The 21,791-nt window shown below is 38.1% G+C and overlaps 1 protein-coding gene across 2 annotated transcripts in view; it reads left to right on the forward strand.

The window, feature by feature from the left end:
• The first annotated feature begins 415 nt into the window (after window positions 1-415).
• col5a1 (procollagen, type V, alpha 1) overlaps window positions 416-21,791 on the forward strand; it is a 103,030-nt gene continuing 81,654 nt past the window's right edge. The window contains exon 1 of one of the 2 annotated variants that reach the window (XM_038304989.1): window positions 416-929. In XM_038304989.1, the coding sequence (XP_038160917.1) occupies window positions 830-929 (100 nt within the window). In that variant the 5' untranslated portion in view covers window positions 416-829. The remainder of the gene's footprint in view (window positions 930-21,791) is intronic. The other variant, XM_038304988.1, reaches the window with a different exon arrangement.

The raw sequence follows: 21,791 nt of genomic DNA on the forward strand, positions 1-21,791 counted from the left end.
ACCTGAATAACTAGACTGGACTCTGTATAGGAAATGTCAGAGCAGACTCTTCCTGTTTAGGAAACTGAGGTCTTTTGGAGTGCAGGGATGCACTAGAAAGCAGTCCTGTTGTCACTTTATAAAGGGGACCCCTGAGCGTCGACCTTGACCCTGACCTGTACTGAAGCCACCTCCAGGGCCACCTTTTTACGACACTGAGGCCCCTGAGGATGTTTACGAATGCTTTGGATTTCCCGCTTCAGTCATTCCTTCAGAGAATTAAAAAAAGGAAAGAAAAAAAATCTACAGTATAAAAAGTTGGAGGCGTGAAAGTTTCCCCTCAGCCTTTTTTTTTTTTTTCTTCTTCCCTCCCTCGGCCAATAAAAAGGGCCGCCTTTAATAAGCGGACTCCTCTGATTTGTCCGGATCCGCTGTCCGGGACGTGAGTGACAGCCCGGGTGGAGGGTTGGTAGATTTTGTTTCCCCCCCTTTCAGCTTTGCCCCCCTCTGACTTGAAGGGACTCTGTGTGACGCGACTGAAGCAAAGGGGGCCACACTAGAGCCTCGCAGGCGCAGCGGTGCGGGACAGTTCAGAAGCGCAGAGAGGAGAGGCGCACTGCGGGGAGACAGACGGAGCGCACCCGTCAACCAGCTGGAGGAACCCTACTTTAAAACCCCTTATGGCTGCTTGAGACACACCAATACACCCCCCCTCCCCCTTTTCTCTCTTTCTCTTGGACTCCTTTGGACTTCTACTTTTTTTTGGTCCTGACCAGAAGTTGTTGCAAGTCTAATTAAGTCGCTCCTAGTTGAGAAGTGAATCCACTTGCAGTGGACGGCGCAGGCGGCCATGGATACCCATATAAGATGGAAAGATAAACGGATAATAAGGGACACCCCGATTACTTTAGCGGTGATTCTGCTTTTTGTCACGTCGTTTGCAGATTCAGGTAAGATGCAGCAGACCTGGGATGAGTGTGGATCAGCTTTGGAAAAAAGTTTTTCCCCTCAGTGGGTCACTGATGAGCGCCCCTCCTCCTTTATTGCTGTCTTTCCTTACCCAGCTTGCAGGATTAGACACTATTAAAGATTGAAATAGCTGATTTTGTCATAAAGTTTTAGTTAATTAATTTTTTTTTTTTTTTTTTTTTTTTAGAATTGCTGCTGTGCATTCTGTTATCTGGTTCAGTGGCGCTTTTAATGGGGAACGAAATGGGGCAGGGGCCCCTTTTACACATTTGCCAGCCCATAGTGTGTATAATGCATACATTATAAAACACACAGATGAAAAATAACTTAGTTATAGATGATAAGTATTTATTGATGATTTGTTTTTATTTATATACCTCATTCTGTTTACAGTATGTCTATAATAAATAAATTAATAATAAAACTCCTGACATTCCATCATGGCTTTTACTTCGTTGTGAGTCATCCCAATTGTTAGTTGTCACCATGTTGTCACTACTTTTAAAACTTTATGCAGTTCCCTCTTACTATTCTCTCCCATCTAGAGCTAACTAATTACAGGATAGCAGAAAGGTATTTATTTATTTATAATTATAAACACTTATCAAAGGAGACTTTCCCAAAGATTCATATTTGAACTACTGTGTGGATTTTTTGCAGGAATATTTTTTTGTGGAACACTTCAAGAGAAATCAGGGAGGCGTTTGAAGCTTTTTTTTTCTCTAAACAGATGGGGAGGATGAGTAGAGCTTTCACAAGAGGGAGGGGCCGTAGCTCATCTGGAGTGGTAGGGTGGAGCAACTTGAAGGTCTCCAACACCAGGGGACATGGTTTCCAGAGTCCTGAAGTCCCTGGGTTTCCTTTCGTCCACATGCATTCATGTAGAAAAAACAGCCTTTCATTCAAATGTGATTCAGAAATCTGAACCCAATGCATTGTTATTCTAAGGAGACATTTAGGGCTTGGTTCTGGCCTATAAGCTTTAATAGATTTTTTAAAATTAGAATCCTAAGTTGGCCTGGCACTGCTGGTGGTCTCTTGTAATGTCCCAACATAAGCATCTGAGCTGAACAGCTGGCTTCTTCATTGTGTTTTACACTGAAAGTGGTGACAGCCTTTCTTGTGAATTTGGTGAATTACGGTGAAATCTTAAAACTCAGGTCTCCCATAATAAGGTCATAATACGATATTTGAATTTAGATGGCTTTTGTGAACCAGAGAGGCTGGAGCTGGATGATGGTGCTGCAGGCTTGATTAAAAACCATCTACTGAATTGACTTGTGAAAGGGGTCCTTAGGGCACTGGTACACTTCCTGAAACATGGAGCTGACATATGCCAAATGGGTAATACTTGATGATTGAGTGGTAATAACATGTCATGAACACGGAAAAACCTGTGTAAAATAATTACCCCCTTCATCAGAGGATGAACGTTTTTCAATCATTCTGCTCTTTTGATTTGGCTTTCAACAGAACAGGGTTAGTAATCTTAAAAGCTGTAAAAGAGTAAAAAAAATGATCTTTTGATTCTTTTTTACCCTTAAGGCAAACGAAGAGTTATCTCGGGATATTAACTTTTTTCCAAATTTTCTTTAATGATATGCCTCTTCTCACCCATGCTTAAAATCCACTTAGTCTCCGAGGCTAACCTTTCATACATTTGTTTGAAAATGCCTTCTCAGATAAACCATTAGGGCTTTATATGAGTCTTAAACTCTGTTGTTGTCCTGCTGCTTGAGAGTGTTGACATCTGCGATAAACATGGTGAAACAAAGCATGCTTTTGTTATATGTATATCATACCGATCCTAATGCGAAGCTTGAATAAGACGTCAGTTTTAATTAAAAACTGTAGTTGAAGTGGCAATGATTGTTGGTTAACAGCGTTGCTTCACAGCAAGAGGGACTTCAGTCCCAGCTGCGAAGGCCTTTCTGTGGGAAGCTAGCATTTCCTTCCTGTCCATGCTCTCCAAAATATGAATGCTAGGTTAATTAGTGATTACTCATGGAAAGAATGACATTATGAGGACATGGTTGTTAGATTCAAGTCCTGTAATATTGGCTCTTTGCTATACTGGAGGAAATTTTATTATTCACAGAATAAGATGTATATGTATACCGTTTTTGGTGCTTGATTTTTGATTTGTTCTTAAGTTAGACTCAAAAGAGAGATTAATCTAATTGTCTTCCCCCCTGTGTCACTTTTACATGTTTTTGACTTTGTTACATTCTAATTTTATTATAATATTAAGTTCTTTTTTTAGAGGAAAGATTTATTTCTTAGTATGTATCTCTGGGTGTTTTCAAAAATATGCCTTTAAGATACCTTCTTAAAGCTAATAAAATTCGAATTATGTATTACTTGAAGAATCTTATTGAAACAAAGAAGACCTATAATATTCTTTTAAAGTTTAATGTCGTCTAACTTTAATAATAGGGATAAGTTTGTCCTTTGTTTAACGTCCAACTATTGGGTGTCTTATATCTTCTTTTCATGGTGATTTATTTAACCTAGAAATAATGTGTCTCTGCTTTGCTCATTTGGGTACATCTTGTCCAAATCTAACCTGGTGAAAGATGCTAACCAGTCAATATCGGACTCGCCCGTTTGATGTGGCCTACATTCCACCACAACAACCTAAACAACTTTTCAACTGCATTCAGACTTCCATAAACTTCTTTATGTTCAGTTGATGTTCCAACCACAAATGCATGTTGTGTAGATTAAACTTTTCTTTTCCTCTAAAACAATTTGGCTTGGTAGCCATTTTTGCGGGTAACATAAACTTCTTGGGTTGCCTTTTTGCTACGTGGCTAGTTGCTAACCATTCATTGTAACAAATGACTTTCAAGCTTTTTTCAACAAAAAAAGTCACATTTAGTTAAATATATATGCTCATGTTGTGATTCTCAGTTCATAGAAGGAAATATTTTTAACTGAAAGTAGCAAGTGCATGAAAGGTTTGTTTTTTGCTTTATTTTATAAATACTAACAAAAGTCCAAGTGAAAGTCTGGTTTACTTGGGAGGCCATTTTCTGCCGTCAATTAGGAACCATTAAGGCTAAGTGAAAAGTAACATTAACATCAGGCCTGTAAGTCACTGAGGTAAAGAACAAGAGAAAAGGTCAAAGTTCAGAGGTGACACTTATACCATCCATATTGTTGTAATTATGCTTTTACTGCCAAAGGAAGATACTTTTTTTGATTTGTGTAAATACTGTAACTACTCCGGAAAGTTAGACTGAGATAAAGAGTAAGTTTGGTTTAATAGAGAGAAGCTAAAGTATTTTTTAAACTTTATTCTCTGCCTAGATTATAGTTTCCATTTTGAGTCTTTCCTAATTGTTTCAAAGTTATATCTTATTGCATGTGAGCAGTCATTTTTTTCCTTTTCATGTCATAAGAGTTGCTTTAATCATTCAATAGTTTAATGACAAAATGGAATAGCATAAAAATTATATTTTACTTATTTTCAGTAAATTGGTTTTAACTGATTATCCAAATGTGTCTTTTAACGATCTTTGTCCACAGCAGGAAATCCACATAGGACCAGAACCCAGTCATCAGAAATACTAAAATAACATTCTTTGAATACCTTAGGCAAATGAAAACAGGGCTGTACTTTATCCAAACCAAAAGGTAATATATGGCAGCAGTTGAGAAGCAGTTGTTTAGCGAAAACCTAAAATAATATATCCAGGAAAAAGGAGTTATGCTATAAACTCCAACGTGTTTAATCCTAATGTAAGTTCAAAAGGGATAAACAGAAGACCTGGTCTCTCTCTGAGCGCCTTCCCATCTGGATTCGATAAGTTCCATTCTGCTGTCTGCTAAGCCCTCCAAAAAGCCAAAGAAATGTCTTCCAGATGTTTTCCTCTCATTCTTGGTGGAACAGGGGAACCATGAAGAAAAAAAAAACACATTTTCTTTCAAGAGAAAATACGCCATTATGTGTTTGTTTCAGAGAAAATTTCCAATCAAATAATACTGACACACTTGTAGAGAGTTTTAGGGGTATAATAGCAGGATATGCCTTTTATTTAGCCATTTTTTAACCAGGGTCATTAAAAGGTTCCCTTTGTTTCTGTGGGTCAACTTTATGGCAGGGCTAAAGGTCTTCCACAGCTGGTCCACAGCTGCGTTTGATCTAGAATTGCTTTCTATCTGGATATCTCTCAAAAGGACATTTTATGGATTGGTCAATGCCCTTTAGCATCAGTTTTTTCATAAAAACAGTAAAAAAGACCCCAAAAAAGCTCATAGATTTTTTTGTGGAATGCCCACAGTTCGTACTCTTGTGGGGTGCTATCAACGAAGGCTTATCTTCATTTATAAAATGTTAGTCATTCATCTCTCTTAGTTTATGATAGCAATTAAAAGTGTCAATATTCTTTTTTCTGGTTGTTTTGGAAAACTGCAGTTTAATTATCTTTTCTCATCTATTTCATGTTCTTTGAATAGGTTTTAGCGCTGCTGGTTCTTACCCTTGTTCTATTAGCTTTATCGAGGTCATGTCCGACAATATCAGATAAGTGGCCATGAGAGAGACCAGCTTCTTGTGTGTGCCTATTGACTTGCTGCAGAGGAAGGCATCTGGCACTGCATGGAGTAGCAGTGACCCTGGAAGTGCATGTTTCACTTCAAGTCTGTAAATGCAGGCTTTGTTGAAAAGGGATTCTGTAAAACAGTTAGAAACCCTGATAACAACATGGCAAATAAATCAAAACATGCAGGACAAGTCTTAGGCACAAAGTCAGAGATAAGGACATTTTTTGTGACTCAATCAATGCATCATTTGCCATATCCTGTTTCAGATTAACATTGAGGCTTATTTATACTAATGAATGGCTGATTATTTTTCAAAGTGTTGCAGAGTCTTTAATTTTTGGCTTTTTGCTGAATCTCACTATATACATAAATGGAGATTCTATTTAAATCACAAATCAGTCCAAATTGCAGTTTGTTCTGTAGCATTTATGCAAAATGAAAAGAAAAGTGACCGTACTGGTTTGAAAGCATCTGATGTCAAGGTTGGCCTTGTTACTTTGTGATGCAACCTCACTTGTTTTTTGGGACTTATTATGCTTTGTTGCTGGATGTTGTGCATGGCAGAATGATGATCTACATCTGCTCCAGACTTACAAGCTGTGCATTCACTTTCACAGTGAAACAGTACTTTTCTCTGTAATGGTATTATAATTATTGAGCATGGAAAGAAATGTATGACTCATCCTTTCCAACCCTATTCCCCCTTCTCCAGCCAGAGCTTAGCCACAACTTTGGTAGCAAAAAACTGAGTGTAAGCATTTTTTTCCCCATAAGAAGAAACAATGGTTTTTGGTCAGTCATGAAAGTCTACTTAAGTCATATGTACTGTAATTAAAATTTACAGGTGCTGGTCATAAAATTAGAATATCATGAAAAAGTAGATTGATTTCAGTAATTCCATTTAAAAAGTGAAACTTGTATATTATATTCATACATTACATACAAACTCATATATTTCAGATGTTTATTTTGTTTAATTTTGATGATTACAAATGACAACAAATGAAAATCTCAAATTCATCATATCAGAAAATTAGAATATTGTGAAAAGGTTCAAAATTGATGGCCCCTGGTGCCACACTCTAATCAGCTAATTAACTCAAACCACCTGCAAAAGCCTTTAAATGGTCTTTCAGTCTAGTTCTATAGGCTACACAATCATGGGGAAGACTGCTGACTTGACAGTTGTCCAAAAGACGACCATCGACACCTTGCACAAGGAGGGCAAGACACAAAAGGTCATCGCTAAAGAGGCTGGCTGTTCACAGAGCTCAGTGTCCAAGCACATTAATAGAGAGGCGAAGGGAAGGAAAAGATGTGGTCGAAAAAAGTGTACAAGCAAGAGAGATAACCGCACCCTGGAGAGGATTGTGAAACAAAACCCATTCAAAAATGTGGGGGAGATTCACAAAGAGTGGACTGCAGCTGGAGTGAGTGCTTCAAGAACCACCACACACAGACGTATGAAAGACATGGGTTTCTGCTGTCGCATTCCTTGTGTCAAGCCACTCTTGAACCACAGACAGCGTCAGAAGCGTCTTGCCTGGGCTAAAGAGAAACAGGACTGGACTGCTGGTGAGTGGTCCAAAGTCATGTTCTCTGATGAAAGTAAATTTTGCATTTCCTTTGGAAATCAAGGTCCCAGAGTCTGGAGGAAAAGAAGAGAGGCACTTCATCCACGTTGCTTGAAGTCCAGTGTAAAGTTTCCACAGTCAGTGATGGTTTGGGGTACCATGTCATCTGCTGGTGTTGGTCCATTGTGTTTTCTGAGGTCCAGGGTCAACGCAGCCACATACCAGGAAGTTTTAGAGCACTTCATGCTTCCTGCAGCTGACCAACTTTTTGGAGATGCAGATTTCATTTTCCAACAGGACTTGGCACCTGCACACAGTGCCAAAGCTACCAGTACCTGGTTGAAGGACCATGGTATCCCTGTTCTTAATTGGCCAGCAAACTCTCCTGACCTTAACCCCATAGAAAATCTATGGGGTATTGTGAAGAAGAAGATGCAATACACCAGACCCAACAATTCAGAAGAGCTAAAAGCCACTATTAGAGCAACCTGGGCTATCATAACACCTGAGCAGTGCCACAGACTGATCGACTCCATGCCACGCCGCATTGCTGCAGTAATACAGGCCAAAGGAGGCCCAACTAAATACTGAGTGCTGTACATGCTCATACTTTTCATGTTCATACTTTTCAGTTGGCCAACATTTCTATAAATCCTTTGTTTTTATTGGTCTTCAGTAATATTCTAATTTTCTGATATGATGAATTTGAGATTTTCATTTGTTGTCATTTGTAATCATCAAAATTAAACAAAATTAACATCTGAAATATATGAGTTTGTATGTAATGTATGAATATAATATACAAGTTTCACTTTTTAAATGGAATTACTGAAATCAATCTACTTTTTCATGATATTCTAATTTTATGACCAGCACCTGTATAAGGTGATGAAAGTTTTAATGAAAGGACGGACATAGTGGGACAGGATTTGTCAATTAAGCAGAATTTTGTTTTTTCACTAGAAACTTAATTTATTTGGTGTTGCTGCAAGAAGGGACTGAGCTTAGCTTTTGCCACACACATCAGTATGTGTCTGAGCAGACTTTAAGAGATTTATTTCAGGGAGGATAGAAACATTGAATATTAACAGAAGTCAATCCTATGTATGGAATATAAAACACAATGTCTGCACACCCCACAAGCTACAGTACTTACTTTCCTATAAGGTTGGGCACAGGTGAATTAATTGTACTGATGAAACATCTGTAGAAAAGGCAGGAAATTCAGGAATAAACTCATGTAAACTGAAAAAAACTAAACAAAACAGAAAAAAAGTTGTATATACAGATAAAAAAGTAGTTTAAAAAAATAAAGAAATACCATGAAGCAAACAGGTTTCAGCAATGTCAGAAGTTCTGTATTACAGTATATGACATGCCCAAAAAGTAAAAAAAAAAGTGAAAAATCAAACCACTGGACTTTGTTTTCCCAGTCTGAAGACATTTTGCTTCCCATGGAAATAACATGGGAATTTACAGTTGGCTGTCATGGTAGGTATACAACCTGCTTCACCATGTCATTGGAAAACCCATGCCATGCCACAAGGGAGGGTTGCTAAGATATGACTAAAGGTGACCGTTACCCCATTTTGACCAAATTAGGGTCCTGAATAATCTAAAAGTTAGCAATTTTGCCAGGACTCCAACTAAATAAATGGCGCTCGGAACTGTAAAAATTATGTGACGTTTTAATAAAACAAAACATATCATTTTTGATTCACAAGAGGATGTCACAGATGAGGTTTTAAGCTTTTTTTATATCCGCGGCATTTAACAGGGTGCGAGGGTAGGTGAGTCAAAAGTGATGCAATAATGCTGACCCCCAACTGCAAACTCCCATTTGGAACGCCAGCCTTATTCCATGTAGGAGGATATAAAGTTGTTCTCCATGAACAAGTTTGCCTGTACTGAAATCAAATGGTGTAGAAGTTTCAAGTGGAAAAGTGTGTTTAAATGCAGTTGTTACTGTTAATTTTGTGACTGAGAACAGCATACAGTGCTGAGTTTATTGACCAAGCAAGGATTTTAGTTGCTGTATCCATCACATTCAGTATAATAAGCGAAAAGTTCAGCATGGTCTTCACAGGCAGGCTGGGTTTCCCTATCTTCACTTCGGTAAAGCTATCGTTTCATTCCACCTTATATTTCTGTGTAGCTGCTATAAACACACCTACTATTCTTAAATAAACAATACTGTGCTCGGACATTTTGGAAGTGGGACGTCAACTGTTTCTTCTAATTTTTTCCTGCATTTCGCTTTTTATGTTGATCACTACCCCTCTGTGGTTGTTTGTGAGTACTGCACATCCGCGTCAATTATAAACGTGTGCAGTGTTTCTATGGGCTTGCGCCGGCGCACACAGACTGGAGTGACAACCCAACACGCGTGTATATCTCGGCCTTAAGCCATGGAAGGATAATTCTATTGTCTAGGTCGCTTAGTGTAAAGAACCTCTAAAAATATCTTGTTTGTGGAACCTGAAGGACTAGAATACACCTTTCTATACCTTTACCTGGGTTGGAAGCTGTTTCTACCTGCTTGTTTGCTGTGTGGAACTTGCTGTGTGCAACTTTCCATTGAAGTCGACAAAGCTCTTCATTACTGCCAACTGGCAACATTTTTAATTTTTTTATTTAATTCGGCCATTATGCTGCCTCGGTCCTTAAGTCCTTCAAACCTTGCATCCAAAGTTCATACACTGTCCTGAAGACCTGCTTTGAGGGCTTAGCAAGGGCTTGTTGCATGAAGATTAGGTACAAGAGCATTGAGGGTTTATTTTTGATATATTAGTGACCTATACTGTATGTCCTGCTGTTGAAGCAGAGTTACGAACGTCTACGAGCCGATTAAAAAGAGCCTCACACACTGCGTATGTGCAAACAAGGGAATTCTTGTTCTTCCTTTGGACTGACAAGTCCGACCAGCGCGATCATATGGCGCCGAGTCCCACTTGTGGTTTTCTGACACACAGTGTGAGCCATTAGCATGTATCAGAGCAATGTACAGTCTAAAAAGATACATCATCAGCTGTGAGCTTTTAAACCCTGCAGTTTCGTCATACAGTTTGAGCTGTAGCTGATTACAAAGGTCGCTAAAACAAATTAAGATCAGAATATTGTTCAGACCAATAAAAATCACAATTTGGACCTAACGAAAGTGCATTAAATAAATCATTAAATGTTATTTTCAGTTGTTACCTGAAAAAAATTGCTATGGTCCCATACATCTATGCTAAAGGTCCCATACATCCTGCATCCTTTTTTTTTCCCTTTGGACTTCTCTGTGATACTTGCATTTTTTTTCTACTAGGTGTTTTCCAAACCATCCTTCTAAGACCCATAGTATTATATTAACTACTATCCTGAGGGGAAGATGTTGAAAACTGGTAAGGATTGGACAGAAATGAAATGAACTGAGAGTAATGCTTGATTGACTGACTTCCACTTATTTTTCTTATTGTGGACTTTTCCTTAAAGTAGTTAACTGCTTTTGGAACAGCAAGTGGGTAGCTGATTCAGTTGATTTATTGCATGATGCAGGCATAGAAGAAGGATCTTATTTGCACATTAACTTCTGTTCTTTTATAGGGTTGATGTTGCTCAAGTGAAACACCAGTTAACGTGTCAGTTAGAAAGAGATTTATGCTTGACTTGGCTCATTCACTCTTTAAAGCAAATATTAGATTTTTCCTTCCATTCTCCCCTTTTTTTAAACCCTCTTATTGACCTTATTACCTTTAATGTTTTCTTTATTCTACAAACTACTTTCCTCAAAAGAACAATTCTTACTAAAAACGTCCATATCAATTTATAATTCATCTTTAACATGGGAATCCATCCATCCATCCATCCATCCACCCATCCATCCATCCATCCATCCATCCATCCATCCATCCATCCATCCATCCATCCATCCATCCATCCATCCATCCATCCATCCATCCATCCATCCATCCATCCATCCATCCATCCATCCATCCATCCATCCATCAATTCAGTTTATTTATATAGCGCCAATTCACAACACCTTTCATCTCAAGGCACTTTACAGTTCACCAGATCATACAGTCAATTTTATTCTAAGTGTTGTATCTAAGGAAAGCCAGTTGATTGCATCACCTCACACTAGGCATGCTTGTAGCGACATTGGAAAGGAAAAACTCCCTTTTAACAGGAAGAAACCTCCAGCAGAACCAGGCTCAGTGTGAGCGGCCATCTGTCGAGGCCGACTGGGATTAAAAAAAACAGAAGCATACGCACAGAAAGAAGCAGAGATATAAAAGGCAATTGTAAAAGGCAACCTGTCCAGTAAAACACACAGCCAGGCAGACGAGCTCCGATACAGCTCCCATGTCAGAGGATGAAGAGCGCACATCCAGTTAGTTAGAGTCAGAGAAACAGGACCACACTGAAAAACAGGCCAATCTCCAACATCTATAAACAAAGGCGTTGATGCCAGCAGCACAGCTGATATTTCTTTCCAGGATGGGGTCACAGTTGAATAGGAACAGATGAGGTGAAATCACATCAGTGAACACAGCTCTAAGTGAAGATTTGTAGTATGAGGAATACGAGGTTTAGGTCTTGAACATTTAACCAGCTCTTCCATGTTGCCTTGTATAAGTGTTTCTGATTGTTGTGTTGAAATATTGCTCTTAATCCCATTTTCAGAAGAAAATGTAAAATTCTCTGTTTCAGTATATACCATATATGTATGTATTGATAGTCTCCTTGATGAGCTCTACCTCCCTACAGGACAACGCACTCATGAAGCCCTAAACCTTGATACTCCCTCAACCATGCCTGACTTAAACCTACAAAGATTGCATCGTGCCTCTACCCCACAGGAAATGTGTGGTTCCTGTAGTCAATATCATTGATCCATGTTCAGGATGAAAGCTATACAAATCATTTAATATAATTTCCAGCTTATGGTGTGAGCACTGACAGGCTGAACCATACCACTTCAATGTCTTTAGCAATATAACGGTCTCTTTAAGCAGAGTACGTGCACTGAACTCCTTTCGTCAACCATGGTGAGTCGATTCTGACTGGAACATGTTGTGTAGACCTCTGTACAGTCTCAACTACCTTGTTACAGCTCAGTTCAGCTAATTAGAAATGTTCCTATTGCAGAGCTTGACTTTGTGTAGAACATCAATTCTGTAGTCAGATCCTTTAAGTTCGTTGCCAAGCCGGCCAATGTTGAATTTCTGATGACAAGATTAAGAAAGTGTGAGAGTGATAGCTCCAAACTTAACACACCTACTCTCTATTCACACCTGAGACCTGGCAACACTAATGACTCACAACAAGAAGGCGAAATAGCTAATTGAGCCGAATGTGGACATTTCCCCTTACCGCTCTACTTACATTTGTTACTAGTGATTAAGACATTATAGGCTGGTTGTTGAGTTATTTTGAAGGAATAGCTATTGTAAGCTGATCAACAAGATGTACGCTACTGTACTATGTGTTAAGGAATTATATATTCAGTGTTGTCATAAGAAAAGATATTTAGACTCTAGACAAATGTGATGAGGTCTACTTAACTTGGGATGGAATAAATGGCATTCTGTACATATATCGAATGACACCCGTCTTTCTTACAGAGGATTTCAGGCTAACTCACAGCTAGAGTTAAATCACTATAAACTCCCCTTTTTTATAAAGACTAAAGCCATGCATACAATGTGCAATATTTTCAATCGTAGCACAAGTCAAACTGTAGGACAAAACTGCAGGGTTTAATAGCTCACAACTCACAATACATGTTCTCACGCCGCACGGCCTGAACTTACAATGGCTGACTGAATTACAAACATTCTTGATTTTCTCCCAACCTTACGATTCCTGATCGGGAGGTTATCATGTGAGACAATGATCGCCCCTCATTACCCCCTGTACACTACACGACGCACAACGCACGATTAGGCTGAAAGTCGGCCCAATGAAAAATTCTTGCACGACTGGAGAATCGGCCCGAAAAGGACAAAAATTCGTACAGTGCATGCTCTGCTTAAGTTTTTAATACTAAATTAGTTTTAAAATTGGCTTTTCTGTATTAGGATTAGTTATATGTAGATGTATTTTTGTATTTGTATTCTTTCTTTTTAGTGCATTATGTGTTGAATGATAGTTACGTACAGTAGGCTATTTTGGCCATGATTTTCTGAAGTTCCAGCCATAGAACCCCTATCTGGAGTTAGAAACAGAAATCTTAGCAAGATAATGATTAATAACAGGCTGCATAAAATACATTTGAGGGTGGATATGAAAAAAAACAAACAAAGGTTGATGGAACTGGGAGAAGAAAAGGCGGAAATGGGATGAGAGAACCACAGATACCGAGGCAGAGATAACAGTAATCACATATGCACCTCAAAATGACTATGCCTCTACTTTTTTTGCAGTAAAAAGAGCATTCTGAGGTGTACCATGGAATCTTGAGTCAGTTTTTCCATCTCAGTTTCAGAGGGAGGCAGACAGTGATTTATCTGCTCTCTGCTGTGTGCTGCAGCATGGAGACAGTGAAGTAAACCATCTGGTATTCCCACTGCAATAAGAGGCCATTCAGTGCACTGAGCCTCAGAGTACACCAGTAATGCTCTTGTCAGTAGAATCCTTTTTCACTTTTCTTAGTTATTTCCTTGTAAAAAGCTTGAAAGTTCTGGTACCCTTTCTGCAGAATGTGTTGAGCATTACGAGGAACATCATGGAATTTTGGGGCACAAGCAGGTCGATCTCACATGACTGAATACTTCCACTGACTCTTGCAACCTGCTGTTTTTTTTTCAGTGTATAGCTCTGAGCAGCAGTCAGTTTACTGAAGTGTCTTAAAAAACTGATAATTCAAGTCTAGACTGATAGTGAGTTGGGAAGTTGCTGCAGACTTTGTAAATGCATGTTTGACACTAAGCTAAATTAAACTTATTATAAAACCACAGTTGTGTTGCATTTAGATAGGAATAGGTCAAAGATTACATTGGATGACTAATACTATATGGTAAAACTCCCCTTACAATGAAATAGAGTTGGCCTGTCTTATAAAATAATTGTGTCCTCTATTAGAAATATTATTGTTCTAAGTCAATTAATTGTGGCAAAGTTGGAAACTGAATCACATTTTTTTCTGTTTTTTTTCTTCCCTGGCATATTTTACCACAGCTGTGCTGCCAGAGGCATCATGTCAGTACTAGGATGTTTCCTTTACGTAATCACAGTCTGAAGAGTTTTACTGTAAGGTGTCTGTGCTACATCATCAGCTTCAGCCTTAAATTCAAGGAAAAAACACCTCAAGTATGTTATTCAGCTTGACAGGATGCATGAAGTTAATGAGGTCAGTAACTGAGGTTTACTGAGGTTGTTACTGAAGTGTGTTTTATCCTGACAGGAGCCGTTTCCCAGTACAGAACTCTGTGTGAATGTCTCGGCAAGTCCAGACAGAAGGAATCATGCACACAGAAGTCTGTGCATTTTCTGCTTATACTGGTCCAAGCCCGGAAACTGGTCTAGGTTCCAAGAAGTTAAGTTTAGCTTTAAGGCCTATAAGGCCATATGTTTCCTCCTATCCCTCCTTCATTATGATAGAACTAGACAGACTGACAAATGGCCGTTTCTACATTTTTTAAACGGGACTCAAGACTTTGAAGAGTTCACCGTTACCATGAACATAGCCAAGCCTTGGGGTAATTTGGAGGTTTAATGCCTAACCTCATTTTTGGACACACTCAATGAAGCAATACAAAGACAATTTGCAAAGGTCCTGAGCTAGATATGGTATTCTTTGGTATGGGAATGGTGCTTTGTTTGTTGTAGGTACATGGCTAGACATAATTCACATACAGACTAGGAGGGATAATTTATCTTAGCTATGAAGCGGCTGGTGCACCAGGTTAAGGTTTAGCATCATGCCTGCATTTTTACTTAGGGTTGAAATTATACAGGTGGCAGTTCCACACAGAGCACACTGTAGCACTGATAAACCTGTCCTCTCTAATAGCTCAGGAGGGATCCCAAAGTGCTCCTATCATATTAAATGTCCCTTTGGTAGTTTTGAAATTGCTCCAACTTTTTTCTTTTTCTTAACATTGTTAATCATCGGTAGAAGTTTTTTGTAGGTTGTAAGGAAAGATAAGCAGGTGACATTAAATGTATGTCACTGTGGTTTATTTAATTTCAATCAGATTAGACAGGATGATGCAAGTTTCAAAAAGAAAGGTAAAATTGAATTCCCTGCTTTGACTTTTATAAAGATGATTACAAATAAATGTTTTTTAAAAGCCAGGTTTCAACATTTGCATTTTGATTGTTTAAAGCTACAGTACACCCTTCCTTCTAGTTCTGATCTTGAATGATCATATTCTGAGATGGCTTGAACATAATTTAGGGTTTTTGACCTCACATTATTCCTTCTTACATGCTTGTGATTGTCATTCACACTGGATTTAGATTACCTGTGTGTTCATTAGCATAATCGTAGTCCCTGTTGTATGATTTCCTGGTCTGGTTACATTAAATTCTGCAAGACCTGAATGATCTTAAGTGTGTCTGATGTCAAGGTTTTTTTTTTTTTTTTTCATATTTTCTATTCAACACCTCCAGGCTCTAGCATGTTGTCCTTTTTTCTAAATAAAGCTGCTTCAACTTTTAAAACAGAAATAACAAAATGTCCTCTGCTTTTTTTTACAGTCAGATAGCCCAGCTTTAACAATTTAAAGCAGGGACCTTAATTGTAGCCTGCTGTACTCACAGCAAGGCTCGAACTTTACAACAGTTGGCATCATGTTTTATAACAAAATCAGGTGAAATTATACAAAAAAGTGCTCCTCCACCACCACCACCCCCCCGTCTGTGAAACACTCCAGGAGGGGGAAGTCTCTCATGTGGCTTTCTTACTTTTGGCTGTGCTAGTTTCCAAGAGAGGCAGGGTCCTCTTTATGGCTACTAATTACTCCATGTCCTCAGCCCTAGGTCAAGCATGTGCCTGAGAGTCAGCCCTCACTTCAGGAAGGGCTGATGGAGGAGAAGGATAGAGGGCAGTCCGAAAATGAAGAATGTTAATCCCCCCCTCATGAAAAAGGTCATCGCGCACTGGCTCTGCACCCCTCCTGCTGTCAAATAAAATTGTGCCGTCTGGAGTCACTGAGAGCTGTTACAGCGGCTGTGTGTGTGTGAGAGTGAGTGGGTGGGTGGGTTTAAGTATGTGTGTGTGCGCCTTTGTGAAAAGTGAGGGAAGATGAATGCTTAGAGGAACGGGATCCACCACAGTCTTGGCTCTGAGCCAGATAAAGGATTAGGAACCCAGCACTTGAGCTTCTGTTCACTTACAGACTGAATAAAAGTGTTACAATAAGGTCAGATTGGCAGAAGGAGATTTATTATCCCAAATAATAAACTATTATTTTGTCAGCAGGTAGTTTTAATGTAATCTGTGTCATTTTATGATCTCATTGGACCTCATTCTGCCAGTGTTTGCCAAACACTCTAATAGCAGCTTAAAGAAGTCAAGCTTTCAAAGAAATGCTTTCCTTGCATATTTCTTGGTCTTATATTTGAAGTATGCAAGTCACATACCTGAGTTTTCTTATGTTAAAAGGCTTTAATGCTTATATTTCCATTTATATATGATAACCTTTGTAATCAATTCGATTTTAGTGACGTAATGCTCACACAATTGTTTTGCAAAGCTTTTTCTATATTGCAAAGATCCATGTCATGGATCATCATATTCCTCTAAGACCTTAATCTGTTGTTAGAGGCCAAGTATTGGCAGCAAAAGCAGAGATCAACTTTTTTATGGCTGTTACTAAATTCTGGTTTTCTTCTGTGCCTGGTCTGTGGATTCCAATATAATGGATTCATATTTTCTACACAGCACTAAAAACTGCAAAATAGAGCAAGATATGTAGCATAAAATATGATGAAAGTAAAAATTTGGAAATCAACAGGATATTTAAGTTAATGTGATGAATTAAAGCTATGCTGGCAAAGTTGATACACAGTTCCGTCTTTTTTTTTAAATCTTTCATGTGAAAATGGTGTCAAATGTGTGGCATACTTGCAAATAGGTAATGTACACAGAAGCGTGTGGTATAAGCAGTTTCTGTGTACTTGAGGTGAACCTGCCTCTTGAATGTGAGGGGCTTGGGAAGTTTTTTTTGGCTTCTACTTCCAGAGGTGTTGGTTTCTCGAGGGACCTTTCTTGTTAAGTTGGTAAACATCTCAGTTTAACAAGGTGGGATTGGGCCCCATACCTGCTGCTTGGGATGTGGTCAGGAGCGCTTCCGCTGCCAGGTCGACGGCCGGTGACAGAAATATTTGAATGAAAGAGTCTCTGAGAAAATGCTCTGTAGAAAAGAGTGTTGAAGTGTTAATGTTTGCCTTTGATTATTTCTGCATTTCATATTTCCCTTTTTCTCTTTGAATCATTTTTAGGTGAAAATATATATTCTCTGTCTGTCAGAGGACATTTGTGAAGTATGTCATTTTGAATTATTTAGAGGACAGGATCTATGTTGCCTTTCTTTAAAGTCTGACCTCTTGATTTTGAGGTTTAAAGTGCGTATTTGCATAAATATTCACAGCAATTAAGTATTTGAGCAAACACTGCTCTAAATATCAGATTTGTTCAGTATTAACCTGCAAGTCATTCAAAGCTAATCAAGCGAATATTAGACAAATTAGATAAATTAGGGTTCGTTCATGATTAGTCATGTTCTTGTGCATCCCTTGCTGAAACTGTCACACTCTTGCTATCTCCTAAAGTTGTAAACTTAAAATTGGCCGGTTGTTTACTACTTGTAGCTTACCACTGTAGTTTAAAAGAAAAAACAAGAAAATTAAACTGATAACAGGAATGTGATTGGTAAATATTCTGTATAATAATAATTTGTCTTTTTGGTAAGCAACAGGAAAGTATAGGAGCAGTCTTACCTGGAGTTAGCAGAAAAAGGTGGGGGTGGGGAAGTTTTGTTTAGTACTCTATCCTCCAAGCATCCACATGAAAACTCCATCCAGGTTCACTCTGAAAACTAGAAAATATTACAGAGAGCAATGTATAAAATCACCAGGATATGTGAAACTATGAGGGTTTCTCATACTTTCTTATTTTCCAATAAAATGATAAGCTGGTAATTCGAGAAAGATAGATAAAACTTTTCTGGTAATTTCTGTTTTTTTTTTTCTGTAAAACAAACCTTCTGATTCATTCACTTCACTTTTTTTCTAAAGAGAATATCTTCTAACATACCTGCCATCTGTGTTCATTGTTTACATTCAGAGCATAAGCAACTCTTACGTTGCTACTATGACAAACATTTATGGACTTTAAATATTAAAATGTCAGAAGAATGTTGTACCTTATTGATTAGTATGAGGCTAATTTTACCAGAACCACAGATTTTGGCTGTATTCCCTTTACAATGTAAATATTCAACATACCTCTGAGAAGACCAAATTCCTCCAGAGTTCAATGTGTAAACTTTTACTCGCTCAGGCTTTTTAGTCTTGCTCTATTTTGCTGTCCTGCAGCCTGAATGAACCACTGACATGTAAAGACATGGCAGAGAACATGGCTTCCTTTTAAATACCTTCCTAGATTTCTGTGCGTTTTACATTTTAAACTCCCAACTTCTAGGTTTAAGTCTTCCTCACTCAGTAACAACTAGTGTTGCACCGATACCGATACCAGTATCGAACGGGGCCCAGATACTGCCCTAAAATGGTGGTATCGGTATCGGCGAGTACCAACAAATAGGGCACCGATACCATTTTGAGAGCCATAAGTTTATTCAACTATTGTCACCCATTCCAGGTAGGCAATAAAAAAAGTTCTACTGGATTCACTTTGTATTAGATTTTTTTCTGCTTCACAAAGGAAGGCAGCAGCTTGACAAACCATGATGGCAATTATTTTACATTATTATGATATCGGTATCGGCTGATACTGCACAGCTAGGTATCGGGTATCGGGGCCAAAAAATGGCATCGGCGCAACACTAGTAACAACACCAAAACAGAAGAGTATTGTCTGCAGGACCTCACAGCATTTATGTATGGAGAATTAACTGATCAGAAAAATATTTTGAGTTGCCAACCAACCAGATCCAAGTCAGGCCTCCAACAGAAATCAGCTGATTTTAGTCAACAGCTAATTCTTTTATATTTCTCCTACCTCTATATTGAAAGAAATATTGAATTTAACTATGAGCTTAGTTCAAAGAAACATATTGAATTATCAGCTGTGTTCTCAATATTGGTGAGATGCTGTTACTTATAAAAAAATTAAATGAGCTATGGCAGATCTTGGCTGCTGTTGGTTTATAATTAGTTACCTAATTATAATGACGGACAACAGTTGCACTAGAAGGAAATGTTCTCGATGTTATGGTTTTATGACAGTGAATGTATTTGTATGGTCATGAGACAATTGTTAATTGTAGATGAAAAGGATGCTTTCAACATCTGAAGTCAAATAGAGGTTTTGTCCAAATAAGGACATGGGGACACTGTGATAAAAGAGACTACATGTGTATATAGAATGAAAGCAGAGCCTTTTCTTGACTGGCTATGGCTACATCTGGAGTAGAAGACTGGGATTGTGTATTTTGACTTTAATCTGGACACATTTAAACTCCATTAGCTGACCATGGTCACTGTGTTAAGTTTAAGAGCTCTTTCCATGCCTTGTACGGGCTGCTTCTTAACCGCGACAAGTCATCGATTCATCTGTTTCCAAAGCGGATAAGGTTTGGATGTTGGCAGGAACTACTGGGTCAAAGCAGACTGCTGTAGATTTTATAGACGGCATTGACTTTTCTTAAAAGACACCCTATCTTTATAAAACAGTTTACATGATCTCTATGCTTATTTTCCTGTACGTTTAAGGGCTTTTCAGTGAGCTAAAACAGAAAGAGTCTTCTAAACCATAGTTCAGTGTCCACCACAATACTTGTAATAGGATAACTTTGTCACCATTTTTTATGTAATGCATTTAGCTTCCAAAATTAAATCACAAAACTGTGATTCTGCATCATGTGATTTTTGTTTATTTGACCAAGTAGATGGACTCTCGCTTTCTTTTTTTTGGTGGTCTTAGATACTGAAGCTTGGAGTGTAACTCACACCAAAGTCCTCCTTTTTTCAATGTAAACTGTAAGGCGTGAATCTATAGGGTGCTATTTATAGTAATGCTTTTTTTACATTTACATCTGATATATTTCATTTCTGCAATATTTGTGCCAAAACCAGCAGCTATTGCGGTGGAATTTTCCCATTGGTTCAGGTGATTGGTAGAGATATTTTTCACAGATAAAGCCCTTCAGTCACCATGGCTCCAAACTTGTGAGAGGCAGTGGCAGAGGGACTATATATTGATCTGCTGTTCGTGGAAATTTTTCATTTGCTTTAGTTTATTCCTAATACTGCAAAAGAGACATGTTCAATGGTTTGAGGGCATCAGTGCTTATTTATGTAAGTGAGTGTGGTCAGCTGATATGATGTCTTTCTTTCTTGAGTCCATTGACACGACATTACAAAAGTCCTAGGGCTGCAATTAATGATTCTTTTTCAAATCAATTAAACTGTTGATTATTTTTTCAATTAATTGATTAATAATCGGATAGCCAGAAGTTCCTTGAAGAAGATGTTTTATGAAACATGAAATGAAGCCAGGTGAAAATAAAACTTCAGAGCAGCGACATCGTGTATATATTTTTTACAATCATGGTTTAATTACTGCTCTAAGTTGGTTGCTCTGTCTCTACACTCAAGTTAATGATTAATTGCTTACTGATTGCAAAAAAAAGAAAATTAAAAACAATCCATTTGTTTCCAACTTGGAAAAAAACCCCCAGTGAATTGTTTTTAATTCCTTTTTTTTGGAATGAGTTTGACCTGGATGACTGAGAACCTTCAGCAGCAAATTGATTACTGAATTAGTTGACTATTATTTTAATGATCGTTTAATCATGATTAATCCGATTTATTGTTTCAGCCCTAAACTTTACAGTGATTTAGTATTTACTTTTTTTAATTCAAAGTTAACGTCTCCAACATTGATACTGCAGGGTTTAAATAGCTTACACCTACACCTCAAGATGAATCCAGATACTGTTACCTAGGGTGAAGGATTTTGTGAAAAATCTAAATTGTCATTAATCTCAAAGAATATTCCAATTGCAATTTTTATCACGATTCCCCTTTAAACTAAGCAGAAATATGTGGATAGGGTTTCAGTTCTTCCATGACCTTGTTGCAGGACTTTAGTGTAAACCTTGTGTGGCAAAGCTCCTACTGTACTACTTGCAACTGTCTCTTCCATTCTGTGCATTGGCAAAACAATTTCAAGTATATCACTGCCACCAAAAATGCTGCAGGGAGAAATGTATTAACCTCATTTACCTGACTCTTGTTAAATGTAAGGTACCGTAACTAAAATTGAGTGCAATTTGAAAATTGCGTTTTGGTAAATTGTGATTATATTGCAAATGCTATTAATGGCCCAGCCCTGGATAGTTCTTAATAAATACTTCATAAATCAGATATATAGTGTTTACATGATATGAAAACATTTTTTTCCTTAGTAAAAAATGGACACTGTGCCCAATATCGCAGCTCCTGCTATGGGACATTTCTTGAAACATCTTTGTATTTTTCAAAAACTCCCCACTGTTAGTTGGACCTTTAACCCTAAAACCTTTATAGAAGTCCTACAGAAAC

Source organism: Cyprinodon tularosa, unplaced genomic scaffold (assembly GCF_016077235.1).
Source record: "Cyprinodon tularosa strain WSP-4 unplaced genomic scaffold, ASM1607723v1 ctg55, whole genome shotgun sequence".
NCBI classification, from domain to species: domain Eukaryota; kingdom Metazoa; phylum Chordata; class Actinopteri; order Cyprinodontiformes; family Cyprinodontidae; genus Cyprinodon; species Cyprinodon tularosa.